We start from the raw sequence: 14,672 nt of genomic DNA, 5'->3' as shown, positions 1-14,672 counted from the left end.
TGGGTGGATCCTTGAATGATAGGTAATATGTTAACTTTCATAGACTTAGTTGCATCAATAACATTGATACCTTTCATGCTGAGATAGGCCTTTGTAGCCGTGATACCATTTGTCTCAAGAGCCTTCTCGGTAAGGAAATACTCCAAGACCTTTGCTTTGGCCCGTGCTTTAGCACTTCTCTTTATTAAAACTTGAATTTTTGGATCGGCTTTCAACTCCTTATATCTTTGTAACTTCTCATAATTAGAGAAGCAGACAGATATGGAGTGTCGGGAGCAATAAAATTCTCATTTTTGCCTTTTGACATGGTGAGAAAGTTGGGTCCAAAGAACTTGTGACCTAGAAAAGTTATTTTAAAGAAGAAGTTTTTGCTCTGATACTAATGTAAGCGTGGAGAAGAACATGAGAATGGCAATACTTTAAACTTAATCAACTTGATTAATTATCACTATGAAAATTAGGAGAGAGAGAGAGAGAGAGAGAGAGAGAGAGAGAGAGAGAGAGAGTATATTAACATCTCTAAAAGGCCAATGTGGCCTATGAGACCAAAGCAGTACATACAAGGATGGTGTGTTTCTCATCGGGAACGAGAAAAAAGATGAAAAACATGCCTATAAGACTGAAAAAGAAATGAAATAGTGTCCTATAAAAGGGAAACATGTCAGTGATCTGAAAGTGAGAGTAGAGAAAGGAAAACTCTCCATCAATGATATGTTTGTTCTCTAGGGAGGTGTATCTCTGCATGGCTGAGGCGTCTCGGCATCTGTTTCCTGTGGCGCTCAATGATGGCTTTAATTTGTTTGTGGTGTGGATGTCTAGGCCTTCGTCCGGGTGGACGTGGGCGCCTAGACCGGCTAAGTGCCACTGCTCTATCCAAAGGGACGCCTACAGAAGATGAGGTCCAATGATGATGTACTCCAGTAGGCTGTGTGGCAGTAGTAGAGAGAGAGAGAGAGAGGCAATACCATGTTGAGAGGGGAACTGACCCCTCCTCCTTTATAGGAATTTATTGAAACAAAACCATGGGCACCAAATGCCCGAACAATATAAAAAAGTTGATTTACTACAATTCTGAAAAATTGGATTTTTGAACCCTTATTTTTGCAAACTCAGGCAACAAGTTGATTTTCTTTTTTAGTGCTTGGATTAGATCAAATGAAGTAGAAAGTGCTTCTTGGATGAGAGATAGATAGGAGAACACAAAGTATGTGGCTGAAATTTTAGCATGAGAGCTTATTCCAAATGAAGAGAGAGATCTCCAATATATAGGTGTGGGCTTGGATGTTTAAAAGTGAAAAGTAGAGACTACAAATGACAAGTGAATACTTATCTCTTCAAGATAACACATGTCCTCTTTTAGATGTCACATGTCACTTTTCTAGAGAAAGAAGGTTTAAAACGTTTTACTCAAAATCTCTCAAATAGTTAAAAATTTGAGATAGTTGCTGAAAACAAAATTGTTTCCTGCAAAATTCCGAAGCCATTGACGCGAATATAATTTCCATTTGAGCAACTTCTCAAAATAGTAACCTCCTAAATTTTAGGAGTCTCCAAATTTAGCTTCTGGAGAGCTTCATTATATACGTTCACTGGTTCATGGTTTGTTTCTTCGATCACGAGCATTTGATTTCACTTTTTGAAACCACTCATTATATGGGCTTCTAGTCAATGTGACTATCTAAGTGTAAAAGTCTTAGTTATTTGAGCTTTTTGTTCAATTTGATTGCTCGGCTAAACTTTTAATTTCTTTTGGGCATCTCGTCAATGATGACCTAAGTAGCATCTTGGCCATTGGTTATCCTTAAATAAAAAGATGAATATTTAATCATATTTTGAAACACTTAAATAATACAAATCACCTTTCAAAGTACTCGAGCATAAAATTAATTTGGAAACATTGAGTGAATATGTCTTGGTAACAATTGATATACAAAAGGTTTGTTATAGTACTTCAGCTTTTTAATATGGAGAGGGGGAAGGCTATCAGTGTTTCATTGCCTCCATACTTCAAAGAATAAACCTAAGTCAAATGAGTAGAAGGCTAAAACGGCACATTGAGGCAAAGTATCACTTTATTAGGGAGGTGTTTGAGGACAAGTGGATTGAGCTTGTCAAGATGCATAAGGATGACAACCTTGTAGGTCTTCTCATGAGGATTTTATCTTCCGAGCACTTTGCATAGTGTAGAGTGTTGATGGGCATTGGATAGTATTTTCACTGTTTATTCACCCTTAAAGGCACATTAGCCTTTAAGTGGGAGGTTGTTGGCCAATGGCCAAAGGCTTGGCGGGTACCCCTTGTACTAGTACACATTGTACAATCATATATAAGTGAAGATAATGAAGAATAAGGGCATCATAGTATCCACCAAAAACTTCATGTGTGCTCTCTCTCTCTCTCTCTCTCTCTCTTTCTTTCACATTGCATTGACTCCACATCCCACCATCACTTCCTCTTAGGTCTTATCTAGTAAGTCTTGGTGCTTATGTGGAGGTGCCTAAAATTGTGATCTTGCTGTCTCAATGAGGGATCATGGGCTTGTGGAGGAAAGTTTTCTAAGTATTTCTTGCAAGGAGCCAGAGTGGCTGACTTTTGACGATAATCTTCCTATCATGCTTATATGGAGTCATTGCCATGTGGATTCTTCTCGCTGCTTATTTATTGACTTTCCCATCACTATCCTGAGTGAGTAGCCTTGTTGCACACCATCCACATTAATGAGTTTTTTATGCTAGTGTGCTTATGTGGAGCTCGTTAAACTACAAAAAATTAGGCCTTCAAATTCTGGCCAATTTATTGTTCTCTTGTCCAGCCTAACAAAGGAAATCCAATTAAATTTAAAACAAATCGAGCATTTTTTAAAAGATAAGGCTCAAGATGTTCCATAAGTGGGGGTTAGGGACAAGGCCACTTTATCTTTGTGCTCAGCCATCATTGCCATCGTGTTTAGCCTTGGCCATCAGCATCCATTGCTCTCTATAAGCCCTCAGCCTTTCTTAGCTGCTGCCATGTCATCCAAAAAAGGCAGGTGCTGCTATTGCTGATTCAAATGCAGCTTCTGCTGCTCCAGCAACCATTGGACTGTCATGTGGGACTGCTGCAGGTCAAGACAGAGCCATGCTGCCCCCATGACCCTGCTACCAGCCTCCACGCTGCTGCTATCCAACCATCTGCTGCTGAAATGCAGCAGTCTGCTGCCTGATGATTGCTCATACTGCGGCCACATCATCAGTTCACTGCCCTTGGACCTCCTCTACTTCAAATGCAGTTGTCCAGCTCTTGAATGCAGCATCCTGCTCTCACAACTGCTGTCCAGGAGGAGCAGGGTGCTGTTGTGTCATTAAAAAGGCAATTGGTAGAGATGCTTGGGATTTGTTCCAGCATGGCATAATCTTGCTGTTCGTGATGTCATTGATGACTCATTCAGCTCCCCTTCAATTCTTTCCACAGTTGCTTCAAAGCTTTGCCCCTGCTCTACATTGCAATTGACCCTGTACTTTGTATTCATTCCCTTTATTGTTTGTTTAGTGCATCATTCCATTCCATTATCTGAGCACTATCTTGTTTTTGGTGGTGGTTGTACATTTGTGTGCGCTCTCTGTCAGCCCTTGGTGCTATGTGGCTTTCCATTTGGTTGAGCAGTTCAAGGTTTCAAGATGCTTATCAGGTCATCATCAACTTTATCTCATCAGCTCCCATCTTACTTGTATTGTTAGGACTGCACTCTCATTGAATCGAGTGGAAAATACCTGTCTTCAAGTGCTGTGATTTACACTCAGAGGGAGAAAGAAGAGACAATTTCCTGCAATTAATGTATAATTAAGTGTGCTATATTAGACACTGGTCAATAATAAACATGTGAAGCCTAGAGCAATGGGGATTCCTTATTCATGTTCTCATGTTAGGCCAATGATGAAGATTTTAATCCTAAACTAGGGATTCCTCACTCAGTTTCTTATGTCTTCTAGACTATGTTCTGGGGATTCTGTGGTTTTACTGAGAAAGACCCACCAAAATCAAACCACAATCCAAACCTACCAGGGTTTGTGAGTTAAGACCTGGGCTTAGAAGTGCATAATGAGACAGTATGAACATGTTAAGCCTAGTCTAGGGATTCCTCAGTCAGATTCTCGTGTCAATCTGATCTATTTTGGGGATTTTGTGGTTTTATCGAAAAAGACCACTGGCAAATGGAACAACAGTCCAACAGTGCGAGTGTAAGCTGAGACCTGGTTTTAGGAATGCCTGGTTTCGAATGATTGAATTTCTTGCATTTTCATTGTAAATGAGGTGAATGATATCAAGTTCTGGTTTTCAAATATCAAGTTTGCCAATATTATAGCTTCTAAGACTCAAAGAATGATACAACTCACTTAATATATGATTTCACACTTTTAAGTACCATTCAAACCTCGATCCTAGCCCTTCTTGATAAGGTCTTTCAATCAGAAATGTAAGGCTTTATTTCTGTTGTGGGTTATGTGGCTTCTTGATCTCCTTATTTCATGATCCTTTGGCTGTTGGATTTCTCAGTTTATACAAGAGGGTAACACAGAAGTTTACCTGAAATATCCTTTGTATGTCAATATTTCAAAGCAGAGTCAAGGTCCTGTTCTTAAGGTAAATGCACATTTTTGAAAAAAGTTTAATAGAGGGCTTCTTCAATGCAAGTCAATGTTAAAAATGTGGAGGCTTGATTGCCTTTTACAGGTTACTGTACAACTTATGGAAAAGGCAGTGGCCGCTGCATTTTTTGATGAAGAAGATGATATTGTTCTTGCCAGACAACAAAGGTTCTGTAAAAACTAAAAATGCAATTTTTGTATTTCTTTTAGCTATCCCATGATATTTTTGTTTGTGGTGTGGTTTTCTTTTTTGGGTGTTATCATAGATATTTGATGTAAATTGTAACACCTTTCAGTACACTCAATAGGAGTATTGACATATTGGAAGCCAGCTGCACCTCGGGATATCCGTTTCAAGATCATAACACTTGTTCGGTACACATCTAATCTCTGTTTGAATCAAATAGATGGTGGTAGTATTAAAGAGGACTTTTTGTAATCTGGTTGCTTACTGTTTGGTCTTAACTAAGCCACACTTCATTGGTCCCAATGCAGGGTTCTATAGATCTTCCATAGGAATGTTGCACAATTGTGTTAACTTAAAGAAAGCTGGGCTTGCAGCATTTGTAGTACAAAACTTATATGAGATTGCATGTTTTTGCAGGAGGGAGTTAACTGCTTGAAATATTCGTGTCTTTTGAGCCACTGGAAGAAGTCTTAATTTTTTTTTTCTGCAAATATTATTGTAGCACAAAGCTTATGTGAGAATGCATGCATATTAAGGAGTTAGTTAACTACTCTAAATATTCTTGTCAGTCATGTCAAGATCTCGATTGGTTGTGTTGTAATTAACGCTTAATTTGTTCTGTTGTATTTGAGTGCATGGTCAGGATCTATAAGTGTTTGGTATGGTGCTGTATTGCAGGAAGCAGCAACAGTTACTCTCAGTTTTGAGATAGATAATTTAAGGCCATAAGCGACAAATGTTGAGTATCTGTGTTGCATACCTAGGTCCCCAATTTCTGAAGATATTTGCTGGTCAAAGCTTGCTGAATGCATGAGTAATTTTTGGTTGAGTGCTTGTCCAAGTGAACATAGACTGTCAGCCTGTTATATCCAGAGTCAAAGTTCATTGGATGTGTGTTACAGCATTGATTGACATTGCTGTATGGTCATAGTTCCAACCTTCACCAATGCTCTTAATCTTCAATGTACAGTCATTTGATAAACAGATTGCCACTCTTCACGTTATTTGACTTATACTTCAACTGTAACTTTTTGGCTTTGATATTTACACCAAATAGCTTTACCAATTCTGCAAGACTATATGCATCTTGTATATGTTCAAGCATATTGTTGTAAACATTGATCGAATGCCAATACATAACTTTCGGAGCCGTCTAGTTTCATTTCTTAAATTTATTTTTCCACTTAGGCAGAGCTTTTTGCTACAATTACTTTGGAGCCTTTGCATTATCTCTTTCAATGTGGTCCCAATAAACTTTACCTATCAGAAAATTAGTTAATATGAACTTTTGAGCATGGATGTTATGCTTGTCAAGCTTGTCACTAACAATCAATGATTTTGTAAGATTAGAATATGTTCTTATAGCCAAAGATGGACAATACCTAGTCATCGGGAGGAACTGGATTTTTAAGATTAAGCTAAAAGTTGATAATACTTTAGACAAGTACAAGGCTCGCCTTGTAGTAAGGGTTTTGATAGAAGTAAGGCATTGATGATGAAGGTATCTTTGCTCCTACCATGCAAATGATATTATTTTGTTTGTTGTTTATGGTAGCCGCTTACTGTGGTTGGCCGATCTATCAGATGGATGTCAAAAGTACATTTTTGAATTGTTATTTGGGGAAGGAAATCTATGTGGAGCAGCCATTTAAATTTTCTTCTATTGATTAGAAAGATAAGGTCTTTTGCTTGTGGAAAGCTCCTTATGGATTGAAGTAAGCACCGTGGTCTTGGTTCCAGAGGATGGATGAGTTTCTTTGAACTTAAGATATCATTTTACCTCTTATGACCTAGACCTATATGTCCATATCACTTTAGAGGTGATCAACTATATCCTGCTATACGTAGATGATTGGCTCAGATTCTACTGCCATAGCGAAAATAAAGGCCAATCTTTGTGCTACATTTGAGAAGACAAACTTCATTTTGTTAGCTTTCTTTTTGGGAATGAAGGAAGTTTAATCTGGGCGATACACGTTTATAACACAACAGAAGTACGCTCTTTAGTTTTGGTGGATTAGTGTTAGGATCAGACACGGCTTGTGGCCATGCCTCTTGGTCCTACTGTCCACTTATCTAAGAATACCTTGGGTCAGCCCTTCGATAAGTATACCTATAGATTTGTAGCATTGAAATTGCTTTGGTTGATTCATACAAGGCGAGATTTAGCATTCTCAAATAGTTTGTTGAGTCAATATTACATCCTCTCCAAGAAGGAAGATTGGTTTCATGGTTCCATTGTTGGGATACCACTCAATCATTTGATTTGGTAGGCCCAAGACACTTGATTGCAAGCCAAAGCTTTATGCTAGTGTTGATTTTTGATCCCAGCTGAGAAATTCATACGATGAGATGGAATCAAGCAATGATGATACCTCTCGGTATGGACATTCTATGGGGAAGAAGGAAATGCAATGCCTGATCTTGGAAAAGGCTTAGTCCATGGACAGCAAGCTGAAAATGTTGCTGTTGGGCAAGATGCAAGGCCCTCAAGGCATAACGAGGCTGATGATCAGCAAAGTGAAGAGGAATTTGATGACCAGTTCAAGAATTAGATGAGGACAACAACAAATCTCTTTGTTGAATTGGCAAAAGATCCTCAATTAACCGGATTTTTTGAATACTTTAAACAACAGCAAGGGCAAGGAGAATAAGTTATCTTCTACATCTTCAGGGTAGCAAGGCATACCAAAGGTAATGCCAAAGCCTTATGGTTGGGGACAGGGACCGCATACGGGTCCCTATGGTATGCAACAACCAATGTATGGTGTGCAAGGAGTAATGTATTTGGGTATGGGTGAAAATGTGCATAACCTCATGTATAGTAATGTTGGCATGACGTTGGGGCACAAAGTGACAAGTTTGGCGATGCATATATGCAGCCCATTGTGTTTGGGACTCATGGTATTAATGTTGGTAATGTAAATGCTCCATATGGTATTGGTCACGAGGGAAATTCAGCTAGTAATGGTTGCATGATAAAAAATGCAGCTAGTAATGCATGGGAAAATGTATCTTGGTATGGTTGATAATATGCAAATTCACATGGATAGTCGAATTGCAATGGTCCAAAGTATGCAAATAAGAATATTCTCTAATGCATTCGGTACTCCTAGCATGTCAAGTACACATGAGGAACTAGTCAATTGGATGCAATGTTGCATATTACTTAAGTTGAAATTACATCAATGTGAAAGTATAAATCATTGCAATACTTAAGGGGAAGAAAGGTCTACAACCTAGTAGAGGTTTCGAGGTAAGTAAAGTTGGAGGTAAAGTTTCCACATGCTTCTTGGTAAAGCTTTAGTATTGTTTCACCAATAGATGCAAAGTGGATGGAAGAGAATGACTTGGCAAGCCATCCTCAGTTATTGTAGCTTTACCTAGATGCCTTTTAGCTAGAGCCGATTTCAGTTTGAGCTCAGTTAGGTTTAATAGGGCAAGGGTTTGGAGTATTGCTTGATGCTCAAGTGAGAGGTAGCATTTCCACTCCTCTAGTTGTGGACAGCTCTCATATGTAGTGGATCTCGGGTGTATTTAGCATGCATCCAAGATACTATGCTGATAGTATGCTTGCCATGAGGTCACTACTTAGTGTACTAGTCACTGTGAGATGTATGCAGATGAGTAGGAGTTTGACCGAAGCACTGAAGCTATAATTGTGTAATCGGTTTATGATCAAGATAGCATGATTTTTTGCCTCAATTTTGAGAAAAAAAATCAGATTATTTTTTGATTGGTTTGAGAGCCGTGTATGGTCACTTTTGGGATAAGTTTTGCATCAATTACTGATCAATTTTTGCGACGCGTTTGTGATTAGTTTGGGGTCACATTTATAGCTGTTTGTGAGCAGTTCTCAAATCAGTAAATGATTAGTTTCAATGGTTTACAACTGGTCCTTTAGACAAAGCTTGCTAGTCAATGCCATTGATAATTTCAGCCATGGTTTATGCTGAGAAAATGCTTTACTATGATTGTGAAGTCGGAATAGTTGAGAAACATGAGTTATGGATGCATTCAATGGGTTTCTAGCAACAAATTTGAGCTAATTCTTAGTATTATCTAATGTTAATATTGGTTGGAAATTTTTAGCAAGGTTTGGGGCATGTGGCATGGTTAGACAATAGTGGCCAATGTTGTGACTGTGATGCCTTATGGAAATTCTAGTGTAGTATATTTTTCCTTTGGAATGGAGTGCAATTGAGGACAATTGCAAGGATTTCAAGGGGGAGGTCTATCACAGGGACATAAGATTTTGAGATGCTTTAATCTTGTTGATAACATTTGATTAAGTTATTAATCAAATGTATAAGGTTGTTTAGCACACGTGATGCACATGGCAGTTATTTCATGGTACAGGCCAAGAATTCCAAAGATGCAGCGGGCATCAAATGTAAAAGTTGTGATAAGTTATGCTAATTGGGTTTTGGCGGTCAGTTTTGGTGTCAATTTCGATCCTAGGATAGTTGTTTGGCCAACAAATGTCAGTGATGGTATTAGGGACTAGAATTCATTAATTAATTAATGCCATTCTAAGGGTGAATAGAGGTTGGGGACCACCCTAGGTTGCAAATAGCCTAGCATATTTAATTATGGATGGGCACATTTAATTTTAGGCAGGATCAAAAGAGCTGAAATTAATTTTTAGGATTATTTAATTATGAAAATTAATTAAATGGCTAGATAATATTGAAAAATGGGTTTAGAAGGTTGCCACTTGGCAAATATGTCCATGCAAATTGAGGAGTCGTTTTTGGGGATTTGGCCTTAGTCATTCTATTAGCTTACAGTTTGCAGAAGAGAGAGGGAGTTGCTGGTTCATTTTTTGATCAAAGAACAAGAATTTACTACCAAAGACAGCTATTTGGGGGTCTTAGTAGGTAGGAGATAGTAGGGTGACACTTTCCAGGGGCTAGCAACAGCATTGCTGATCAGGTGACAACATTTTGGAGGTGCTTGGTAGTAGGTTTCTTCATTAGATGCAGGCTGGAACAGACAACAAGTAGATTTTAGGGTTTTCTCATGAAGAAAATCGGATTTCTCTCTCATATTGGCTTCTCTTACCTTCTCCAACCCCTTCTCAAGAGATTTCAGCATTTCTTAGCCATTTTGAACAAATCTCGGCCAAATTTGTTCGATAGTAGAGGGATCTCTAATGTAAACTCTAAATTTTGCAAAAATTAGGGTTTAGCAGGCTGCCTTGGGACCCAAGCCAATAGGAGAAGGCATTGACATTGAAATCAACACTTGAAATTTGTGGTATTGATATGGATTTCAGATTCTAGGCCATTGTACATTGAAATTAGCACCTGAAATTTGTGGTATTGACATGGATTTTAGATGCTGGGCCATCCGTTATGAATTGGAGCAACATTTGGCTAGTTGCTGGTTCCGTTTGTACAAGTTTTGGGTGAAAATCAAAGGGAAATTGGCCCAAATTGCTTGCTGATTGTTTGTACAGTAAGAGGCTTTTGGATCAGTAAAGGAGATTGTGGAATCTCAACTTGTACTCAATCCATTAGCAATTAAAGTTAAAGAAACATTGAAAGGGGTGCCACAACTGGGTGTCTATTGTCCAAGATTGATAAGATAATATGTGCATTTCAGTTTATGCTTATTTATTAATCATTGTAATTAAGTGCTTGATCAGGTTTTATCCCCCTTCTGCGAGAAGGAAGGCTGGTTTTAAGAGGAGGAGGAAGAATATGTTGTAGATTATGGGGAAAATGATGGGGAGATTTTGCAATTGATGAGAGGATATCTTGAATTGACCAATGGCTACTTACATCTTATGTGTCATGTATACATCTAGGTATATAGGTCTCTCGATGAAACCATCCATTGTAGTCCTCATAAAGTGGTCCTTGCAAAACATCTTTGGTGGAAGGGGCTGCCACGGTGAAATCCATGTATGTTTTATGTGTTGCCAGTGAAGGTCTTGTTGCATGACAAAATTTCTCTTAGTGTGGGAGAGGTGTATGAAGGGGGAGTCAGGATCATACTAAAAGTGGGGGGAGGTGCTTGACCTATGCATACCATGCAGTCAGGACTCTTATGTCCTACCTAAGCTAGTTGTCTAGAGGCCTCAAAGGCTCTCCTAGTAGTCTATTTGGATGCATTTTATGTACTCTTGTGTATAAAGTTGATGGTTTGAAAAGAGGTCTTCATCATCATGGGTGGTGCAGCAAACTTGGCTCTAACGATCTCATTTGGTATTGGTGGTTTGCTGCAGATCATTTGTGAGAGCAAGATGATCTGTGTTCTCTCAATTTGTATCCATAGGTATATAGCCAGCCTAGGAGTCCAAACAGGTGCACCATACATCATGGCTGGTGTGACCAATGTGTGGAATAGCCACCTCCGTGCGGGGCTCCTAGAAGTGTGCTTGGTGGCACTATTTCTCCATCATGGCCAATGCTACGTATCCTCTTGTGAGTCGGTCTCTCGCTGCCTATACCATGGTGAATCTCCTGGCAGATGTAGTGAATGTGACACCTAAGTAGACATATGAGTCCACCACCTCCACCCGTCTTGCTTCTAAGGTGAAGACTGATCTCCTGCCCATTAGGGTAAAACAACCCCAAAGCCAGTGTGCCTTTCAAGTATCGAAAGACACACTTAAACTGCTTGCCAATGCTGTGACCTTGGGGTATGCATAAATCTGCTTAACTGAATACAGCATACTGAATGTCCGGCCATGTATTGCACAAATAGATCAAACATCCAACTGCCTGCTGATAAAGAGAAGTGTATAAAGATCACCGGCATCATCAAGAGAAAAATGGAAGCTTGACTCTACTTCTAAGAGCAGCATCAGTGAAAACTGATCCCATAACTGCAGCATTCTTCAGTCTATTTGAAAGCTTTGATGATCTCTTTTTTCATTCAAGTTGCACTTGGCACTTCTTGGTCAAATCATGGAGTCATGCTAAGAAGCTGCAAACTGAGCTGATTTCCTTGTATGCATTTTTTGGGTAAAATCAGAATAAAAATAGGCCATTGCTTAATAGCCTTGCTTTTCCAAAGACTCATGCCAGAATCTACATGCTGAATTCTGTTTGAAATCCTGTCTGCCTTTTTGTCAATAAGTGAGTAAAAGCAAAGCTGTCCTGTGCTACTTTACTTTCCGTCTTTGCATGAAGTCTACTTTTCTTCTATAAAAAAAGCTCATTTATTCTCATTCTACACCAAATTACGTGCTGTAATCTTACGTACAGCAGCTGAAGAAGCCCAAAGGTGGTCACAGCCATCTCCCCCATCATCCTCCACTTTTGTTTGATCTTGGAGTTCAAGCACCTGCACCTTTATTTCACTTTTTTAGTCTGTACATTGTAGATGCAAAGATCTTTCTACTCTGCAATCTGGTCTTGAGTTTGTGTTCCTTATACTCTACCACCATACTTTGTAGAAGCACTATAGATCATCCTCAGTTTGGGTTTCTTACACTCTTGATGCAAGGCCATAAATGATGAGTCAGAGGGTGGGCTCAAGTGTCTCTCTCCCTCTACCAGAATGTTCCTGTCCAGTTTTTAGACATTTAGTTGTATTTTTAAGCTTGATTAAGGTAGTGCGTGATGCTTACTATGTCAATAAATTGGAAGGAATTGTAAAGTGTACTTGGTATCTTGCAATTTTTGACAGACACAGGAGTTCAATTTTCACTCTTTGACTGAGGTCAGTTCATTGGCTTGTCTAGCCAATTTCTTAGTTGATACTTTTAGCCATGTGTAATTTCTTTTATAGTTGACAAGTCAACGTAAACTCGTTCTGCAGATAGAAGGTGTGCTTTCTGACATTGGCAAAAAACTGGACAAACTCGTATCGACTTGCAGAAGTACAGAATGTTTTTCAGGCAGTAAGGCATCCCCTTCTAAAAGAGCATAAAATTCCCCTTCCACGAAGAACATATGCTTACAAGAGCATCTAGCACAAACTTTTACCATCAGCTAACGTACTTTTGGGCATGGATGTTCAGGTGACAGTGCATCAGGGGAAGTGGAATACCTTTCAAGCACGAATTCACCTTTGTTTAGCTCTATTAACACTGGGACATCTTTGGATAGCACATCAGATCTTTATGAAGAGCAACTTTCAGAGCTAGATATCTTTAATTCCTACCAGGAAGTTGGGAATACAACCTTTCCCAACTCCAGACATGCCCGTACCTTGTCAGACATCACCAGCTTTAGTTCAAATTTAGCAGGCTCCAAGGTAAAACTATGAATTTAGACTGACAATAAATTTGAAGAATCTTGCTACTTGTGCATGCTAGTTGAGTTTGCATGTGCACTTTATGTGTCATGGCATGCATGCATCTGGAATTGCAGGCATGGTTGCGTGGTCTTGTCTGCATACTTGCTTATACTTGTATGCATGAGTCTGACTGACTCGGTACATATGTATACACAAATATTTAAGGACATACACACAACATTCATGGGTTATATTGTACGGCTTATATTTTGTTATAGGTGCTTGAAGGTGGCAGGGTGAGATCAACAAATGATTTTGCAGATTCAAGTAATATAATGAGTAAGTGGCTGTCTTTTAGCCTTACATAAATGGGCCTATGATCTACAAGAGTAAAATAAATTGTATTTTCTAAATAAATTGCATTTTCTCAAATTATAATAGAGGCACAATGTTAATCAATAATTCTGAAACTGAGCAGATGATGAGCATGACAATCAAAGTTGCTGGAATGACTGCATTGTCTGCTCGACTGGTGCTCTTTGCTCATATGAAGGCATCTACTCCACTCTGAGCAGAAGTAAGTCTGTGTCTTCTTCACAACACCTATGCTATGAATCAAGCGTAGGATCTGAAATAACTGGGAGAACTCTGCCTGCTGTGGAGAACCATGGCATCGAGATGGAACAGCAAGCACATATACCAAAAACAAAAAAAGGTCCTGGTCTTTTGAGGAGTTTATTTGGAGCTGTGGTTGTTGCAGGAGTATCAATTCTAGGTGCAAGGAGTGCAAATCTAGGTAAGAAAGATCAGCTACAAGGTAATGCAGCTGGGTCTAATAGGGGTGCAGTATCCCCTAAAACAGTGAGAACAGTGAGGGACCGCTATAAATTCAGATCAGCAAGGTTTAATTTTTGAAGCTAGTCATCAAGTACTTCCAGGAAATTAGTTTGTACAGTACTAGAGTAATGGAGATATTGCACCCAGTTAAGTCAGATACGAATTTGATGTATAGTGTTTAAAAATGCCTTCGATGCAAATTTCCATTCTGTGGAATAGGTTTGGTAGAGAGTAAGTATTCACCTTCCTCTCCTTGGTGCAGACCCTAAATGTGTCCTTTGCTAGTCTAAGAAAATTTTATACCTTAGTGATTAAAAAGGACTAGTGCTTTAAAATTATGGGAGTGTATTGTGCAAGGGCAGAGTGTGGTGGAAACCTGTAGCGCTGGTGGGATGGCTCAATACAAGCCCCCTTTCAAATGCAAAGTCTTCACTCGGAGGATGTTGGTGGGTGGTCTCCCACTTTCTGTGGCTCTCTCGAAATGCACCATTTCAAATGGCTCTTGTTCTGTTGTACTACAGCCAAGGAGACCTCATCATAGGTTTTTGGGTTGCCTGCTCGCTCAGCGCATACAGTCTCTCCTTTCTTGAGTATGAATCATTGCTAGAAGCTCTATACATCCTCAGGATTGGGTGTTTGGAACCCTAAATTTACAGGATCCACAGCCATCCTCAGGATTGGATGTTTGGAACCCTAAATTTACAGGATCCACAGCCACAAGGACTAGTGATTTTTCACTTTTGGGACGATTGGATTATCTTTGATGCTTTCATTTTTTATTCTTGTTCTGGTGTGCTTAGCCACTTCGGTTGTTCGCAAGGTCTACTTCA

At 39.2% G+C, this 14,672-nt stretch overlaps 1 protein-coding gene across 8 annotated transcripts in view; it reads left to right on the top strand.

Moving 5' to 3' along the window:
- Nucleotides 1–14,133, top strand: part of LOC148020667 (uncharacterized) — a 68,557-nt gene extending 54,424 nt beyond the window's left edge. For 4 of the 8 annotated variants that reach the window (XM_087698468.1, XM_087698465.1, XM_087698467.1 and 1 more), the window contains 8 exons: nt 4,534–4,620; nt 4,711–4,793; nt 4,922–5,000; nt 12,454–12,486; nt 12,586–12,667; nt 12,788–13,023; nt 13,284–13,344; nt 13,484–14,132. In XM_087698468.1, the coding sequence (XP_087554594.1) occupies nt 4,534–4,620; nt 4,711–4,793; nt 4,922–5,000; nt 12,454–12,486; nt 12,586–12,667; nt 12,788–13,023; nt 13,284–13,344; nt 13,484–13,920 (1,098 nt within the window). In that variant the 3' untranslated portion in view covers nt 13,921–14,132. Of the gene's footprint in view, nt 1–4,533; nt 4,621–4,710; nt 4,794–4,921; nt 5,001–12,453; nt 12,487–12,585; nt 12,668–12,787; nt 13,024–13,283; nt 13,345–13,483 lie in introns of all 8 variants that reach the window. The other 4 variants (XM_087698470.1, XM_087698464.1, XM_087698472.1 and 1 more) reach the window with 4 other exon arrangements.
- Nucleotides 14,134–14,672: the final 539 nt, after the last annotated feature.

The sequence above is a fragment of the Lygodium microphyllum genome, chromosome 18 (genome assembly GCF_053477565.2).
Source record: "Lygodium microphyllum isolate KBCC chromosome 18, Lygodium_microphyllum_v1.1.10, whole genome shotgun sequence".
Lineage (NCBI taxonomy): Eukaryota > Viridiplantae > Streptophyta > Polypodiopsida > Schizaeales > Lygodiaceae > Lygodium > Lygodium microphyllum.
Note: the sequence above shows the minus strand (reverse complement) of the source record. Positions and strands in the feature narration are given on the sequence as shown.